This window comes from Crocodylus porosus, unplaced genomic scaffold (assembly GCF_001723895.1).
Source record: "Crocodylus porosus isolate Cpor-Errol unplaced genomic scaffold, CroPor_comp1, whole genome shotgun sequence".
In the NCBI taxonomy this organism is placed as follows: Eukaryota; Metazoa; Chordata; order Crocodylia; family Crocodylidae; genus Crocodylus; species Crocodylus porosus.
Window position 1 is genome coordinate 29,729,410 of NW_017728907.1, and position 19,115 is coordinate 29,748,524.

Here is a 19,115-nt window from a genome sequence, read left to right on the forward strand (position 1 = left end):
GGCCTTAGTGATGTCACAGCTTGGCAAAATTTTTGTTGCCTATTTACCTAGGAGGAAGAAAGGGCCATTGTGGGTGAATAAAATACCATTAATTGGTCATTATTCTCACTTGCCAGGGTAGGAGGCAGTGGAAAAGATTTTATTTTTGGTGCAGTAAATTTTCCTGACAGTTTCTTAATACAGGTGGTTCAAAAAGTGAATAGAACTTAGTGTTGCCATTCCTCCTCCCTCCTCTTCTTTTTTAGCCATGCAATTTTCTTCCCTTAACAAGCACTTCCCTGGGGGCTTGCTCACTTCTGATTAAAATAGTGGTTGGCTCCACCCCTCTGCTGCAATGTGATACAACTTTGCAGAAAGCAGGAAGTCTGGGGAGAGTATCCTGCATCATTTCATAAGGTAAGAGTGGTTTTTAAGGCTCTCTTGGAAGGAGAAATTCTTTGGGAACTGTGAATTAAGAATTAGTCTTGGGAGAATTAGGGGTGTTGAGAAATGGGACTGTTATTGAGTGAGGTGTAAATAGTAAGGAAGAAACAGGTGCCCTAAGGTGGGGGTTAGGAGTTCTTGTGGTGTCTGTAAGACAGGAGGCTAATGTAAAACTTGGATGCTTGTTTTAAGGCTTTTATCAGTTGATAAAAAGCTTTTGATAACTTGGATAGTATAGATCCAGAGCCTACTGAATAAACATGAATTAATTTTGTTAATATTCTAGCACCCCAGCATTATTTGTATATTACACTAAAATCTGACTTCTTTGAAAGGCAAAATATGTGCCTATAAAAAGACTAGAAATAACTTTTTCTTAAGTAAATGGAAGTGTCATGCATTTAGTGTTATACAGTAAGTAAAAGAGGTACTTTATAATTACTTAGTAAGCAGATTTATCTCTCTGTGTGGGATGTTGAAAAAGAGACTTTGATTTAAATACTGATGTTGTTAAATTTTAAAAAGAACAAACTAATGAATAATCTTAACTCCTACATGAGTTTAAAGCATGGTTTGCCTCAGTGTTATACAATAATGTTCTCTCTTAAATTCTCTTTTCTTTATTATTGGATGAAAAGGCCATGCAAAAGTTCTGATCCTGTAAATTGGCTTGCCTGATTGAAATAACTCGGGGCAGGAGTGGAGGCACAGGTGAGACTGTAGGATGATTGTAAGAGGACTGTGTCATTATGCAAGGAAGCCTGCTCTGTCAAACCACTTACAACAATTCTATATGTGGTTAGGGCTTTAGGACTGTGAATATGCTATGACAGATATTATTTTATGACACCTGTAGTATTTGAAACAATTGGAGTTTTAAAATTATTATATGATTTCTTAAGGTGTCATTTCTCAGACCAGTATGTTCTGAAATTGGTAGGATACCAATTTAATTTACACAAGTAGTAGAGGAAAACAATGTGTCACAGAAATCACTTGCAAAAATAAGTGCAATGTACAGTGACACTAACTGGTAGGTTCTGAAGCACTTCTGTTGTCCACTTTGTAAATCTATGAATCCTTCAGTACAATGTATTTAACTGTAGGCTACAACAACTTGCTGTGTTACATTTATGTAATCTAGCTGTTGATGGTAAGGATAGTTAATATCCATGGTTGTCTTATTGTAATGTAAGGTTATAAAGAAATGTCTAACTTGCAAAAAGATACCTTAAAAAAATCTATTTTGACTTCCTGCAATTTTCTGGATTTTACTATTTAGATAATTTGTGCAGCAAATAACTTGCAAGTTTAGAAATCCTTTATCTCCAGGCAGTTCTTATGCTTCACCCTGCATACATTTAGTCATGAAATTAATAAGGCCAGCGAATTGCTAGTTATTCATTGCTGGAAGAACAATATTATTTATTTGCTGCCTTTCTATTGTAGGGTCAGTGTATTTTCCAAGCTCTTGGCACTGATGTAGCTAACCATATTATTTGTAGATATTTTTAGGTTTTTGTATACATACTTGCAAAGTACTTCTTGAAAGCTGAATTTAGATAATCTGGTGCTAGTTTCTATCATATCTTAACTGGAACTAGTCCTTCACCACCATTTATCTACAGGCAAGGATTTAAAGAGACCATCTAATTTGGCTTTATTCAGCAGACTGATAAAGCTCTGCCAAATTGCTTTTTAGTTGGAAACAAAAAACCATGTTGCTTCACAGCAAAAAACTAATGAAATTGCATTTTTTCCATATACAATAAAATATTGGATTGCTTGATTACTGTTCTTCCATAACAAAGTACTTAAACTGTTTGTGGCTATCTATTCAAGAGGCTTCTTCCCTGTCCTGGTGAACTATAAACATTGCAAAACATGGTAGTCACACAAAATTAACTCCAAGGTGGTCCGTGTGTGTTCTCAGAAGGCTTGACCACGTTTGATAAGTCTAGCTTATTGTTTTAGTATTCCTTTTTATGTGCATTGTGATCACTCAACAACCAGGATCTTTTGGCTTTATTTTCCTTTGTTGACTGTGCAAAAGTCTCATTGCTCTTATAGGAAAATGTCTGAGAGATATTTTGCATATACTTATTGTGATCTTAACTTTTAGTGAGGCAATTGGAGTTTTAAAATTTATTGTTAATCTAGTTCATTAGTTCAAGTGATAAGTAGATGTGGGTTTTTAATTTTTTTTTTATGACCATAGCATATTTTTAGCAAATAATAAGGATGATATGTTATCATCATGTGTAATTTCCAAAACAAGGTCAAGCAAATCAGCGTTACTGACTGCAGATCTACAATAATTGAAAAAGTAACTGTATAATTTTCTGAAGCAAACAACATCCATTCTATATACCATTAAATTGTTACGTAGGCAAAGACGGAGAATTTTGACTAGCACTTAACTGATCTCCTTCTTTTTTTCTTTTTTTTTTTTTTTAAATTTTATTATCCCTTAAATAAAACGATGTACTGAAGATGTTTTACCTGGGTTTATATTTCATAATTTTACTAATGTTTGATATACAGTGAGGATTTGCTCCCTGCTACTCTTACATTTGATAGTATTTGAATTACTTACCACCTCTGATAGCTTCATCTTTTGTCGACCAGTGGGTGTGTCTACATGAGATGCGTATTGCGCAGTAGATTAATTCTACTGCATATTAGTATAGTTTTTGTAGAATTGGTCTACTACATATTAAGCATTGCAGAAAGATAGTGTGCTTTTACTACTGGTCATTTATGTAGTACCTCATATTAGAGGTACTAAACGTGCAGTAAAAAAGGCACATTCATACATGTGTAGACATGCCCAGTGAGTATTTGGAAGCAGTTGTTACTGACTCAGTACTTTTAATTATATAGTTCTCTGAACCCTAAATTCCATGCCATTCTAAACTGCTCATGGCAAATGTTCAATTTTCCAAGCAATTCAATTTTTCCTTTGTGGCCTCTCAAGTTTTAATGTAGGTCATAATGGTAGAACACTTCACAGCCTCATGAATGTGATGTCTCATACAGTTATCACTGCTGTGGACTCATGGGTGAACAAGTCACAAATCTTGTATTGGTTGTCTACATCAAAATCTTATTGTGAAGTGAACTCGTTATTATCTTTGTATCTAGGGTTCCCCCCATTTCCTACCCCCCCCCCCCAGCTCAAAGAAGGATAAAGTGTGTGAGTAACTAGATGCAAGAGTGATCTTTGGACTTGTATTTTGAATACCCCAAACTTACAGGCGCATTACTGTTATATGGAAAGTGGCTTTGTTAGGTGTTTGGGCCTGAGTAGAAAGAAAAGGCTGATTTCTTGCAAAGTTTGAATCTTAGTATTGGCTAGGGCTCATCACTTTTAAAAACTGTTGTGTTTGTCAAACACCTTTCTGTATCTTTTCTATAATATGGTGAACCCCCAAAAGCTCCAAATTGCTGTTGTATATACAGTATGAAATAATAATGCATGGATAGCAGACAATGGAAGGAACTGAAGTTTTGAGAATAACTTCCTTCATATTGGGAGAGCCCAGAGAGTGTTTTGATGTAAAAGCCTCCTTAAGAGAATTAAAGGAAACAGATCTACTTTTCTATTTGGGAAGGGTTATATTTTAGTACAAAGGCTGGCAGAAACACTTTCCTAGCTTTTCACTGTATATGGAGCAGCCTTCGCTCTGTTTTCTCTTTTTACTTTTTTAAATTACTCTTTAGTGCCGTTATTTTACATTACCCCTTTCTGCCTCCGCATCTCTTTAAGCCATCTCTCTGTGGAAGGAAGGTGGTGGTCAGTTCAGTTTGTGGAAGAAAGTCTTTGCTTCTCTCATTCTGTACTGCAAGTTGTTCTATACACTAGAATGTTGAATGTTCCCCGCCCCCCTGCTCCCCTTATCTCTATCATGGTGTCTTATCTATCTTGCTCAGGTTTTATGAAGCTCTCAGAAAAGTCAGTGGAAACTTAAGAAGTGACTCGAGCCACGCAGACTATGGTGTCAGCAGGGCTTATGGAAGTTGTCCTTACATAAAAATGTGGTTTGACATAGTTCTTGCCAGCCCTACCAACTCAAGCAGTCATGAGCTTCTGCTGAATGTACCATAGAGAACTGTGGAAGATTTTGAATGTGCTAGAACTGGGCCATAACAAGGTCCCTAAGTTCATTTTCACTAGAAGGAATCAATAATGTAGTGACTCTGCATATTAACCTACTGTGAATATTCTTGAGGAAAACGCTGAGGATTTCACATTTCTTCTTTTCTTTTACCCCATCTAGTTCTGGAGTATAACTGTTCTAAAAACTTTCCCCCCTTCTTTCATATGCTCTTTAGTGAGCTTTTGAAGAAGCACGTGACTGTTGTTCAGTGCTGTATATATGCATGCATTATATGTAGGCACTCTGAGGGGGAAAAATAAGCAAATAGTTACTCTGTTTTATAGCTCTCCGATTTTTGTTTTTCCCCTTTTACCAGAGGTCAATGCCCAGCTTGCTGAAATGGTACTTTGCCTCTTATCTTTATGCCCATGTGTGCTCTCAGGAACCTTCCTAACTATTTCTTATCAGTCTGCTAAATGGACTATGCTTTCCCAGAAGTACATCTTATTAGTATATTTTTTTACTTGAGTCTTGTGTGCATCTCCTACAGGGTTGAGAGGGTTATTCGGTACTCTCTAATCTGCTTTCACCCTCCTGCTGCCTCAGGGAGTCAACAATATTTTTCTTACCATTTAATTATGACAGCTGGGGTAGGGTGAGTGCGCACACACTGCCGTTTGACAGAAAGGTTCACTCTGTAAAGATATGCTAGGTACCCTGAATGTACCCTGAATTAATATCGCCAGTTGTTGGTGTATAGAGACATGTTATTACTACTGTTAAATATATAACTACCATAATGAAAAGAAACTGGGAAACGTTGAAGTGCAGTATCTAATGAGAAATTGTGCACGATTCTACATGCCAAGTAGAACTTAAAACGCCTCTCCTTTCCCTCCCCAACTCTACCTTTTGTTTTGCTACGTGTGCCATTGTAGCTGGATAAAATGGACACAGTTATAGAATGATATTAACTTCCATCAGGATTTTCAGTCCTAACAGGTAAAAATGCTAAACGTGGTTTTGGCAGAAATAATATGTGATCAGTATTGATATTTGGAAGATTTTGCTCTTCATACAATCTTCCTCTTGATATGCAAGTCTTTTTTTTCAAATAGACGACCAGTTTTTGTGTAGATTGGGGGTGTCAGACCTGCTCAGCTCCATGGGTTGGATGAAGCCTGCAGGCCATGTATTTGACACTTGTGGTCTATGTCATGTCTAGTAGAAGTGTGTGAAATGGGCCGTATTTGATTCTGATTTGGATTCAGCCCAAATCAGGGACAGTGATTCAGTTTGTTGATTTGGATCACTGTCCCCGATTTGAATGGGATGAATCTGAAGATTCAGTGCTGATTCAGAGAATCAGTGATTCAACTATAGACACAGCTTTAAATGTTTTTTTTCTACATACCTTGACATACAAGGCATGGTTTGTGAATGCTGCAATGCCTGGGCAGATGGAGCATCCCACAGAAGCATGGTGTGGGGCCCCCGCACATGCTTGGCTGCAAACCCGGAAGTGGATTGGAAGTACTTCTGGTCCACTTCAGGATCCGCTGGGGCCCCCCCTGTACCCCCCTGGCTTGCGTGATGCTCCATCTGCCCCAGCATTGCAGCACTCACAACCCATGCCTTGTACCTTGTGGTATGTAGAAAAAACATTTAAAGCTGTGTCTGTCTGAATCACCAAATCGATTCAGAGAGATTAAAGGGTCTTCTGATTCGATTTGGATTCAGAGATTTGGCCACCAAATCAGGCCAAACCTCTACCAAATCAAATCAGCAACTGAAGCTTTGCACGACCCTAATGTCTAGTTGTAATTGAGCACTTTAGATCCTACCCAAGCAATAGGTTTTGTTTCTTCTGCCTTAAAGAAATATTTTCCAATATAATGTCTGCTTAGTGACTGGGAAAGATTTTATTATCAGGGAATCTTTGTTCATGTAACAATGAACAAATATGTACTGTGAGATTAGATAGTCATCAGGAATGGTTGACACAGATCTAGAGCTGTGTGATTAATAAACAGCTGCCTGTGTCAGGGGCCCTGTAGTTCCCCCAGTACAATGTTCCTTTGTATCTCCTGTCTTTCTTTCTCTCTCTCTCTTTCTTCCTATCTTTTTAATCAAATAGACTTCTTAAGAGTCGCATGTCCCAGCTACTTGGTGCCCTTCCCTTAACTTAGGAGTGAGCGAAATGGCAGCTCCAGCTGGTAGCCAGACTCCATTTTCGAGTAGCCTCTGCCACATTTCTGCAGCTGGTTTCCATTGGAGACCCCAGCAGTGGTGGGGCCATGACCGGCCAAGGCCAAGGAGCAGTGGGGTTGTGAGCGTGGGGCCAGGGTTTCCATGGAGATCGGCCCCGGCAGGGCATGGCTGGGTGGGAAGCTGCTCCAGGGCTGGGCCTGGGCTCTTGCAGCGGTGATAGTGTGGTCTGGGGCCAGGGCAGAGCCATGATCCACTGCCTGCACACCCTTGCTTGGAGCGTGTGGGCAGCAGATCATGGTTCTGCCCAGGGTCCAGATCATGCTGTCAGTGCTTCAAGATCCCAGCCCCAGAGCAGCTCCCAGCCCATCCAGGTGTGCTGTCACTGCTGCTGGGGCCGGTCTCCATGGAAACCCTGGCCCCACACCCACAGCCCCACTGCTGCTGGGATCTCCATGGGAACCAACCGCAGTAATGTGGGCAGGGGCTGCTTGGAAAAGGAGTCTACTGTGGGCCCAATCTGGCCCTTGGGCCAGACTTTGCCCACCCCTGCTCTAACTTGTCTGGTTGTTAAGAAGGTTTGATGACATGTAAGATTTTTTTTTGAGTTAGATCCTATCTTGTCAGTGATCTTTGTTAAAACTGCCTGCAACTAGAGCATAGTCTGAGCATAGGTGTGGGAGACAGGATTTTTTTTGTTATAATCCCAGCTCTAAGGTTCTGTGGGGACTTGAGCTTCTGTAAAATGAGGAAAATATTTACTAACAAGAGGAGCTACTTAATGTTGTGAAGCATTTTGAGAGCGTAAAGGGGGTTGGTATAGTGGAGCATGCTGGGCCTGTTTTAAGTTGCAGTATATTATTTGTTTCCCCAGGCACATGCACCTAAAATAAGAGGTCGGACTAAGTATATACAGGGATGTTGGGTTTCTTTTTTCCTGTTATAAAGACCATTAACTACCAGCATGAGGGGGATGAGTTGTTTGGGGGAAATGATGACAATGGTTTTTGAATTCTGTTTTTTCTTTTTAAAGTACTGTTTTTAAAAGGGGGGGAGCGGGGCAGGGAATTCAACTATGGCCAGAGAGAAAATAGTACTAGAGGGTAGATGTTCAAAAGTTATTAAATGGTTGGTATCTACAAAGTTCTTTGCGTGAATCTGGTATCTTTTATAAGACCAACTTAAAAAGTTGGAAAACAATTATTAAGCAAGCTTTCGGGTTCAAAAACCCTTCGTCAGGCTACGGAAGTTTCAGCAGTTGGTGTGTGCCTCTGCTGAAGTAAAGAACCTCTGGCTTTTCATTCCATCCAGGAAGAGCACACACCAACTGCTGAAACTTCCTCAGCCTTACAAAGGGTCTTTGAACCCGAAAGCTTGTTTAATAATTGTTCTACAACTTTTTATGTTGGTCTAATTAAAAGAGATCAGATTCACGCAAAGAACCTTGTCTGCCTATGTCCTTAGACCAACACGGCTCCAACCTACAACCCCAGTATCTACAAGGACTCTCATGAACATGTGGGAATTAACCTCAAGAATCTTTAGAAACAGAACCTGGTGCCTCTTATTTTGTGAAAACATTTTTCAGATTGGTTGTGTGGTGCTTAATATTCAGTCAAGTCTACTAAAGAGATGTGGCAACCTGATATTTAGAACCGATGCATCTTGTGTTTGCAGGAGGCTGGCTTAGATGACTCTTGGGCTCCTTTTAACACTGCTGCTAGCCTGCTATAGTATGTGTACAGGGGAAACCTGCATCATTGGTTAATACTGTGTGATCTCTAACTTGTTCAGATGGAGTCTTCTGAATTGGCTTTCATGATTTGGCTATTGGCCTGTGTTTCTGGACCTGTAGATGGATATCCAAATGGAAAAGTGACAGAGGCCTGCAGTAGTATGGTGCCCCTCCATGGGCATTATCCTCAGCTGACACCTAAGCACATCATTACAGCAAGTGAGACTGAATTTAGACCAGGGGACCATATAAAAGGTATTGTGACTTTTTTATGTTGAAACGATTGTGGTCAGAGATGGATAGTATTTGGACTCAGCCACTCTAGATTGGTTATGAATGCTTGGTTAAAGGAACCTTATGATGCCTCCAGGCAGGCCTTTTCAGATTATACCAACGAGTTTGTTCAAGTCTGTATAGTCAACTACCACCTTGACTTCAGAAATTATTGCTCGGAACACTGTGACTTGGCATGCTTGTTTCTTTACTTCCACCTATACCAGTTTTTTAAAGGTGGTTAGCTGTGTTGGTCTGAAGTCACGCAGAAGGCAGTACAGGGTGGCATCTTAGGCTAAATACAGACATTCAAAAAGTCCTTGGTGGAAGCATTTTAACTGGGCACAGTCAGGAAAAAGAATTTTCACCTGATCAGGCCCCAGAAACCAATCTGTAGGTGGGACCAAATAGAAGTGCATAGCTGTAGACTGCTTTAAAAGGGTCTGATTTTTTTTTTTCCACCCCCTTCCCCCAGTCTACCCACCCCACCCTCCAGTACCACCTGAGGAACCCCAAGAATGAGTTCCCTCTGCTTGCTTTCTCCCTGCCCACTCTGAAAACAGTGTCTGGTTGGGAGTGGGCTGCAGGCTGGCAGCAAGCAGCTGGAATTCCCAACTCCTGAGGGATCATTGCAACTCCTAACACTTTCTGCGAAGTGCTATGAGTTAAAATGGGGACCTGCTCTTCTGTTTGTGCCCTTTACTAAAAATGCTCTAAATTTTAGAGCACCAGGTAACTGAGCAGCCCTGCACTGTTCAGTGTGTGTGTGTGGAGGGGAAGGGACTCAGACCCTGCCTGCACTAGCTGCTGGGGGTGCTCCTGTCCCAGGAGACAGAGGGGCTCCTCTCCCCAGGCCTGCTCTCCCACCAGCTGGTAACTGTCAGCAGGTCCTCTTCCCAGCCCTGTGGCATGCTGCTGCTTGGGTGGGGTGGGATGGGAGGGGGAGCCCATGGGGGGGACACAGAGTCCAGACCCCTTGGCCAGGCCACGGCACACTGCAGCACCAGGGCTGCTGTGGGGAGAGAGATTTCTCCCCCCCACGCCTACCCCTCTGGCCAGGTTGTGGCTTACAGTTGGCCAGAGGGAGGAAGTGAGGTTGGAATCAGAGGTTGCCACTGACTTTGGTCAGTAACATCTGAGTGGCTGGGGCTGGCACAGAACTTGAGCAGAGGAAAGAGCTCTGTCTAAGGCTACAGTGTAGCCATGTGCTGTGCTGCCTGTGATGGCAGGAGAATGAGACCTGTGGGTGGATGTGGTACATACATTTAAAAAAGGGCTAACAGAAACTGCTTTAGTCTAACCCTTGATAGATGTGGTACTGATTAAAAGTATGATCTGCTGCTTTTAAAGTGCTCTGAGCCATGAACACCTGTTCAGTTACTGCTTTAGAGCATTTTCTGTGCACTTAAAGCATGATAGGTGTAACACCCATACATAGCCTTAGAGCTTAACTTATTTATAAATTTCATAGACATTAGGGTTGGAAGGGACCTTGCAAGAGCATTGGGTCCAGCCCTCTGCCCAGGGGGCAGGAGTGGGCAGGGGTCAAATGATCCCAGTAAGATGGGCAGCTAAGTGTTTTTTTTTTTTTGTTTTTTTTAAAGTACCCAGGGTAGGTGCTTGACTCCCTTCCCCCCACCCCAAGATGGGGGGTGGGGAAAGGAGTCAAGCATGCTCTGGGGACTCAGATAGTAAAGAAGCTTTTTCTTTTATATCCAGCCTAAAACGGTCTTCCAGGAGTTTGTGACCATTGGACCATGTTTTCCCAAGGGGTGCCCTAGTTAACTGGTGTTCTCCCAGTTCCTGATGCAAAAAGGCATGAGCTCTCATAGGAGATGGCTTAATTCATTAGATGCTGTGAATGGACTTGCAGAAAGAAGGGGTTCTAAAGGGACCTTAGAAGGGACGGGATTTCTTTTAGAATCCCTGCTTTCTGCAAGTCTGGTTCATCTGACTAAGTCAGGGGTAGGCAACGTTTTTTGGCTGGAGTTCTGAAAACCACCACAATGCCTACCTCGGAAGGTGCTGGAGTGTTGGCATGGCAGAAAAACAAAACAAGGACAAGGGGTGCGTGGCAGGATGCCCTGCTTGTGCCCTTGCCCCACAGCCCAGGCTCTGTGGCTGCCAGCAGCTACCCCAGCTCTGGGGAGCTGCTGGAACCCAGGCTGCTCCCAGCAGGGGTTGCAGCTTCCCAGCTGCCTGCTGGGAGCAGCCTGGGATCCCGGCTGGCAGCAACTCCCCAGAGCTGGGCACCTTGGGGTGGGTTGCGCTGCCTTGCTGTCCACCCCGAAGTGCACGTGCAGTCTCCACCAGCACAGAGCTGATGCCAGAGCTGTGCAGCCTGGTAGAGCTGTTTGCACTCTGCCTGCTGCTTGCTGCAGCTGCCCAGAGCCCAGGATGGCTTCAAACAACTGCGCCAGGCGAGATGGTGTTCAACACCGAAAAATGCAAGGTTCTCCACCTTGGGAGGAAAAACCTGCACCATGCTTATAGGCTTGGTAGTGCTACACTGGTTAGCACTACAGATGAAAGGGACTTGGGGGTCATGGTTGACCACAAGATGAACATGAGCCTTCAGTGTGATGCTGTGGCTAGTAAAGTGAGCAAAACACTGGCTTGCATCCATAGAAGCTTCGCAAGCAGACCCTGGGACATCATTCTCCTGCTGTACTTGGCCTTGGTGAGGCCGCAGCTGGAGTATTGTCTGCTTTTGGGCTCCACAATTCAAAAGGGACGTGGAGAAGCTTGAGGGGGTGCAGAGAAGAGCCACGCACATGATCAGAGGTCAGGAAAACTGACCTTATGATGAGAGGCTGAGAGCAATGGGGCTATTCAGCCTGAAAAAGCGCAGGCTCAGGGGTGATCTGATGGCCACCTATAAGTTTTATCAGGGGTGCTCATCAGGATCTGATGGAATGTCTGTTCACCAGAGCCCCGCAAAGGATTGCAAGATCAAACATTCACAAACTCTACTGTGACCGATTCAGGCTGGACGTAAGAAAGAACTTCTTCACTGTCCCAGCCCCCAGGGTTTGGAATAGACTGCTGCCAGAGGTGGTTCAAGCACCCACTTTGAACGCCTTCAAGACACATTTGGATGCTTATCTTGCTGGGATCCTGTGATCCCTGCTGACTTCCTGCCCCTGGGTCAGGGGGCTGGACTCAATGATCCACTGGGGTTCTTTCCGGCCCAAATGTCTATGAAATCACCTCCGTGCTGGGAGTGGAGGAGAAACCGGGGCTGAGCTGCCTCAGGCCGTCCCCCCCCCACCTGCTGCAAGGCACTGGTGCATGTGCCAGTGCACAACTAATGCTGGAACCTGGCACAGCTGTTTGGAGCCTTCCAGCTGCAGCCACCCCTGGCTCTGGGGAGCTGCTGCCAGCCAGGATCCTGGGTTGCTTCCAGCTGGCAGCTGGGACACTGCAAGCCCTGCTGGGAGCAGTCCAGGCTCTGTTGCTGGCAGCAGCTACCCAGAGCTGGGGCTGAGTGCAGCTGGGAGGCTCCAGACAGCTGTGCTGCGTCATGCCAAGCAAAATGGCCTCACGTGTCACGCTTGGCACGTGTGCCATGGGTTGCCGACCTCTGGACTAAGTAGACTCTCTGTATTAGTTACTCTAAGGTGCCACCCTGCCTTGCCCTTCTGCCAGTTTACATGGTAAACTGCTTAACTACATTTTTCACCCTTCCTGTTTTAGTGACTTTGTCTGGGCCAGACTTTGAAGGATTTCTTTTGCAAGCCCGGGATGCAGAGAACTTGGATGGCCCTACAGTTGGCTCCTTTCTGCTAGTTGAGCAACGGATTTCTCAGCTTCTGACATGTAACCATGTAAAGGTATGGTCTGTTTTCAAATGGCACCTAAAAGTGTATGGAGTTGGCTGTAATGGTATTGCCTACCCTCAGGCTAAACTTCTCAGCCTAGCTATGATACCCCTCCCTCTCCTTACTTCTATTTTAATCCCAGAAAATAGCTCAACACAATTGGGTTATGATTTGCAGATGATGGTATGGCTCCTTCCACCTTTTCCATGTTACTCCTGCAAGAAGTCTGCTATCTGAGGTGGTCAGTATCTTCTGGGGGAGGATGGAAGCATTTTTTTTTTTTACTATTTCAGTTTTAGGTATATTTACTCAGTATGATAATAAAAATGAAAGGGAGAGAGCACTCTATATGTAGTTAAAGTGAGGATGATGATGTAGTTACCTGTAAAATCCCTTTTGTCTGAGATGTCTAAGAACAACAGATTGGGGTATGGTCTAGGTATACTTGGCCATGCCTTAAGGCAGTGTTGGATTAGATGACCCCTTCCTTTGGCAGCTCTGTGTTATGAGTGTATGTAATGATCATGTGGTGATTATACTTGCACCACTTGTGGACGTCAGTGACTTCCTGTCTCAGAACATGATTGACTTCACTATGTGATCAATACAGAGATTGGTTCAGCGGAAGCAGACTTGATTTGAGGAATGCAACATGTTGCACAGGGCAGATTGTTTCATTTATTAGGTGCATAAATGGACTGAGGTGCCTGAGGCTAGGAACAGATATCTTCAGTGACATGTGATCAGCTGCACCTTGGCACGTTGCAGCTTAGCTTATCTCAGTCCAGGGACATCTAGGTTAGGGACAGACTTTCAAAAAGCCTGAATTGATTAAATCTTTGCAGGTTAGTCTAACCTGACTAGGTTGAACTGGTTTAAAACTGGATAGACAGTCTGTCTGGACTGAGGAAGTTCAGGTACATGCCTGTAGTGGCTCAGGCTAGAAGCCAAAGGATGCTAGAGTAGCCCTCCCTTCCATTCTGCAGGGAGCTGAGCTGAGGGGGGTGTGGTCAGGCCCCAGCAGGACTCTCTAATTGGGGATGTCTGCCTGCAGGGTCCCAGGCTTTTCCCTGCTGGCTACTCAAGGGGAAGGAGTGTTGCCAGCCCTCGGCCTCAGGCTAGCACTCTGAGGCAAAGCAGGGTGTGCAGTGCACGCATTTGTTGATGATATGGAGCTTTTCAATTTCCCTCCCTGCTTCATCATACTGTCTGCAGCAAACTGACATGTAAGCAGGCCAGCCAGGGGGCTGATAAGTCTTTATCACTGGATTACTAAAATACTACCTCTCTCCACATTACTTCAAAATTCTTAAACAGCTTACCAGCTCCAAAAGCCCTAAGCAATCATTGTTCTGCCTACCTATCCTGGTGAAATTGGAGAGAGAGACGCACATACATACCAGTTGGCATTTGCTAGCATACCACATGCTGGCTATAGTCTGTGCTGTGGCAGAGAGGAGGAAGGGGTCTCTGCTTAAGCAGGGAGTGGGCGGGGAAGGAGGCACGGAGGAGCCAGCAGACCCTGCTGTGCCTGCAATTGTGTGCCGAGCTCCAGCTAAGGAGCAGAGGGGAGGTGAAATGAGAGCATGCCAGATGCTGGGGGACTCTGATTTAACTTAAACCAGCACAGGGTCTGGGACAGACATTGCATAAACCAGTTTGAGCCAAATCGGTTAAGTCTGATACTATGTTCAGCCAGGCTTATTTCAAACCGGTTTCAGCCATTTTCAGACTGGCTTATGTATACTGAACATCTGATCTGTTACAGGGTTAAACCAGTTTCTGATCACTTCAACCAGTCTGTGTAATGTCTGTCCCTAGCCCTATGGATGTTCCCCCTTTGCTGTGCTCTGACTCAAACTGCATCTGCAAAAAGGCAGGTGGAGGGAAGGACAGGGACTCCTGCTTGTAGACATGCTGTCTGTTAGGGAGCAGGAGAATGTGATGCAGGGGATTTCCCTATGTGTCCTACAATGTGTGTGTGTGGAGCGGGGGGGTGGGGAGCAGATCTAGCTGAGCAGGGAAGCGCTCTTTTCCCCCCCACTCAGCCAGACCTGGGGCATGGGTCTGGCTGAGTGAGGAAAGTGGCACAAAGGTAATAGATGTCTGCTGCAATAAAAGTGCAGAGTCTATTACTAGCTTTTGTTGCAACACTGCCTCCCCCCTGCCCCCCATGTGGCACAACAAAGGGTATCAATGTCTGTTTGGTCAGCATTTTTACTGTCATAAAATTTTTTTATGGCATTGCGAAATGAGATGTCAGGTGACTTCTGTTTCTACCCTAAGTCTGGTTATAATCTACCATGTTTGGGTCCCTGAAAAACATTTGGTAGAAAAGATGGATGGGTCCTTCTTGCTGCTTACTTTTGCGGCTCAGTCTTAAGGGTCTGACAGTGTGTTACAAAATGATGCAATGTGGATTTTCAGGGACTTGGAGGATGGAATAGAATTGCACCCAAGTACTACTTTAGGCACCTAATAAGTGGGATAGAATTTGGACCTATTTGTTCAGGACTCAGTTGAACTGGATCTCTATAGTATTGTGCAAAAATAGATGCAGTCTGTTGCTTGTGCAATAGTTCCATCAATGCACGATGAGTATTTCTAAATGCCGGTTTTCAGAGTGATTCTGTTTGTATCTGTTTCAGAACTCATCTGTCAGTCACACACACAAATCAAAAAAGAACCATTTAGAAGCTTACTGGATTGCTTCCCCAAATGCACCAAAACACGTACAATTTCTGTAAGTCAATCTAATCTCATGCTTGTTTATTTTATTAGAGACCCAAGCTAGACTAATCAGATCAGTACACTGTCAGACAAATTGGTTAGTTACTGGTAAATGTCTTGCAGGAAGGTGGGGGGTGAGTAGAAGGGAACCTACTGTAGAGTTTTCTGCCTTTTCTACCCGCTCCAACTTGTATGTTAACATTGGCTGCCTGTACACATGATAGTTCATCTTCTAATTGGAATGCATCAGAGCAGATTCAGTTAATCCAGTTTGCTCTGCATTCTAATTGGAACATTTCAGCATGGCCTCACTGGCATGGTTATAAGCCTGTGTGTGTTTAAGAGGCCGCAGAGGCACTTTTTCTAAACCTTGTTGAATGAGGTTTAGATAAAGCGTGCCAAGGCCATTTTTAAATGTGAGGGGGCTTCATACACATGATGGTGAGACATATTTTGATTAGAGTGGCTCTCCTGGAACACCCTACCCCCAAACACAGGTATAGGCAGCCATTGATTCTACTGCCTGTTGGAGGCAGGGGAAAACTTCAGTAACATCTGTGCTTTGAGTTGGGGCCTATTACTTATACCTTTCTCTATCTACATATACCTAGACTCAGAGGAATACACTATTGAAAACGCTCTTGATTTTATTGTCAATCAGACCTCCATTTGTCCAGCTGTCAATGTTTTTCACTTTTGGACTGTGTAGTGCATGGGCAGTGACTTGAAAGGCTTAAACTGGAAATGGGAGTTTTAAAAATTATACCTGAAGCAGCACAGATTTTTCTATATCAGGGAGTCCATAGGCCCTTCACTCCCCTTCTTTTTGCTTCTAAAACATTAATTACTGGTCTATCTAGATTCTAAGACCAGAGGGACAAATAATACAATGCGGCGTAGTTGGTATTCTGTTTCTTCCTGATGTGTATTTAAAGCTCTCCCACTGCCATATCATTTTATCATAAATGAATTTAAGGTTTAACTATGCAATATCATATGGTATTTGTCTTTTCTTTTTTTCAGAGCCACAGTTGTGGAGAAGTACCACATTTTTTGGGTAAAGATTCCTGGTCCTATAATTTCCCAACCTAATGCCCCACCTTTAACCGCAATACCCACTACCCCAAAGACGCAGCCAACTTCACAGCCTGTTTCTCATCTAATAAAACCAGTAAGCAGTACTCCTTCTGTATTCTATCATTTTTATTTATTACCAATAGCTTCCCATTAGGGGAAAAAAATTCTAAAATATAGAATAAATTCTTAAATTTAGCTTTGTTTTTTTGTTTTTTTTTAAAGCTAGGCAGTTGACGGGAAGTAAAAGGTGATGAATCATTTCCTGACTCCCCGAGTCATCTTTTGCATGCATTTTATTTTAAATCTAATATAGTCAATTTTTTTCACTTTCCTTTGAGCTCATTTGGGCAGAACCTTTTTCCATGCTTTTATGTATTAGTTATTGCCTGGGTGATTGTGTGTCACTATATATGTCAAGGCTTCCCCCCCACACTTTTAAGAAAGAGAAGGTAGAGAGCAAGAAAAGAATAGATAAATGTTCCTGCCTTGGTGGTTTAAATTGGTCTATAATATTTTTTTAAAAGCTTGTTGTTATGGGTTTATCTGCAGAACTAGCTTACTTTATTGGGTTATATTGCTACTTAATCAGGTCTGTCAATGAGATGTCTATTCTGCTTATTGTTATGTTGTATCCCTTTTGCATAGCATGCACTTCACAGTGCATTTCCTTCATATAGCACAAAAGTTCTCATGTGTGGATGTATAATATTAACCATCCAGGAAAATGGAGAAAGCCTGGAACTTTTCTAAAAACTTAAGAGGTCTTAGTGGTTTACAATCTTTTTGGAAGAGAGAGGCACCAGGCTGTCTTATCACCCTGGTTAATTAAAACAGCCGCCTTTTTATTAAACTGAGGACTCTTTCTTAGACAAGAGGAGTTGTATTACATTTCAAAATGATAGCTTTTTTTCCAACATCACAAGGTCTCTCTTTTTTTCCTGCATGTATATTTCTTTCTCCTCCCTTTTTCATATAAGCTGAATTGTGAATTGAAAACACATCTTAACTACCATGAAAGCGAACTCTAATCTTAGTAATTACAGGCTTTTTTTGTGTTGATGTCCTTCTTATGCTGGTTGGGACTTTAAGGGGATGGTAAAAGGGTTATTGTTTCTTTGACTGGGGGCGGGCAGGAGAAATGTTGTGGCTTGGACAGTGACTGACTTCATGGTTCAATTGTCTCTAGTTTAATGCCTTGGGCTGTGGATCTATGAAGTTCTGTATAAGGAATCCTACAAACTGCAATCCTGAGGCTGCCAACTGTTTCTTTCTGTCCTTCAAACCAGATGGTCATTCAGTTATTATAGAAATGAGTGGCCCTAGTGAAGGGTATCTAGCATTTGCATTATCTCATGACCAGTGGATGGTGAGTATTCCTTACCTTGTGGCTTTTAACTTTGGTAGATTTATAGCTTTGAAAAATATTCCATAAGGAGTCTTCTGACCAAAATCTGGATGGTGCTGGAAGATGTAGCAGTGGCTGTTTCCACAAATAAAAATAATCCCTTGTAAGAAGGGTGAATGGAGAAGGCATTTCATAGCAGTTAAAAAACCTTTCTGACCAAACTTACTGTGAGCGTTCCCTCCCTAGTCTCCATGAGCGCTTATACATACCACGGCTTATAATCCTCATTAAATAGGTTTATAAAATTTAAACTTGTTTATTTTTGAGTGTTGCACCTGTGTTTTTAGCTGCACTAGGTTTTCAGATGAATTAAGTTGGCTCCTTGGCTGGTGCTGCAGGAGAGTTGGACAGTCCAGAACTGCCCCTCTGGCCTGCCCCCCCCCCCTTGCCCATGGCCTGCCATGCAGCTGTTAACAGAGAGCTGTTAAACAATTTAAAAAAAAAATAAATAAATAACAAGCCACACAAGGGGGGGGAAGTGGAAACAATTTGAAAGCGAAAGCAATGGGAGGAACTACAAAGAAGTTGCAGAGCCATCTGGTGGACAGAGAGACTTATTATACATCTTTGAGTTCCTTTGTGTTTTGCACTCAATGAAACCATGGATGTGATGCTTTAATTGTTGGCAAGCCAAACTAAACTACTCTCGAGGAGTTTTAGTTTAATGCACAAGAAAGACTTTTAATGCATTGGGAAATCCTGCTCGTGCAAACAGACATCTAGTTGCAGCGTGTGAAAGGGCAAAAATCGTGGTGTGTACATGAGCTGCTTGTAGGTATCTGTCTTTTTTTTAAAGTCAAATGCCAGATTTCAGAATTCACTATAATTAAAGTAAACTGCTTAATAGCAATTAGTTTGTAATAAAAAATAACTGATTATAGTAAAAATCTATTAGCACCTGTGTACCACACTTTTTGTCAAATTAAGTTTTGTATTTTATTGGTGGATGGGGCCCTTTCTTATACAAATAGATTTTATTTTTTTAATAGCTTATACTTGAACTTGTTAACAAACTGGATTACACTTTGTAGATGACTTGCAATTCTTTACAATACAATGTGGCCAATTTTGCAATTTTAGTCACTGTAAATCTATTCATGTCCATACTATAACATGGAAGAAATGAGGCATCCACAGATAAGTTCCTAACTCCCTTTTGTAGGGGAAGACAAACTGGTTTTGTATGCAACTGTGTGTGTGTGTGCGCGCACACACGAAAACCTCTCTTTTTCCCCTCAGGGTGATGATGATGCATACTTGTGTGTTAGTGAAGATCACCATATCAACATCAATACTGCCTTCCTGAGAGGACGGTCTTCTCCTGTATTGGACTCTCAGGTTTG

At 42.8% G+C, this 19,115-nt stretch overlaps 1 protein-coding gene across 3 annotated transcripts in view; it reads left to right on the forward strand.

Annotated features, from left to right (window-relative positions):
• The first annotated feature begins 226 nt into the window (after positions 1-226).
• The window catches only part of FRRS1 (ferric chelate reductase 1), a 28,415-nt gene continuing 9,526 nt past the window's right edge, over positions 227-19,115 (forward strand). Inside the window, exons 1-8 of one of the 3 annotated variants that reach the window (XM_019531041.1) lie at positions 227-396; positions 1,062-1,134; positions 8,526-8,721; positions 12,436-12,572; positions 15,209-15,303; positions 16,314-16,461; positions 17,554-17,733; positions 19,012-19,110. In XM_019531041.1, coding sequence (XP_019386586.1) covers positions 8,526-8,721; positions 12,436-12,572; positions 15,209-15,303; positions 16,314-16,461; positions 17,554-17,733; positions 19,012-19,110 — 855 coding nt within the window. In that variant the 5' untranslated portion in view covers positions 227-396; positions 1,062-1,134. Of the gene's footprint in view, positions 397-1,061; positions 1,135-5,458; positions 5,526-8,525; positions 8,722-12,435; positions 12,573-15,208; positions 15,304-16,313; positions 16,462-17,553; positions 17,734-19,011; positions 19,111-19,115 lie in introns of those variants that run through there. The other 2 variants (XM_019531040.1, XM_019531042.1) reach the window with 2 other exon arrangements.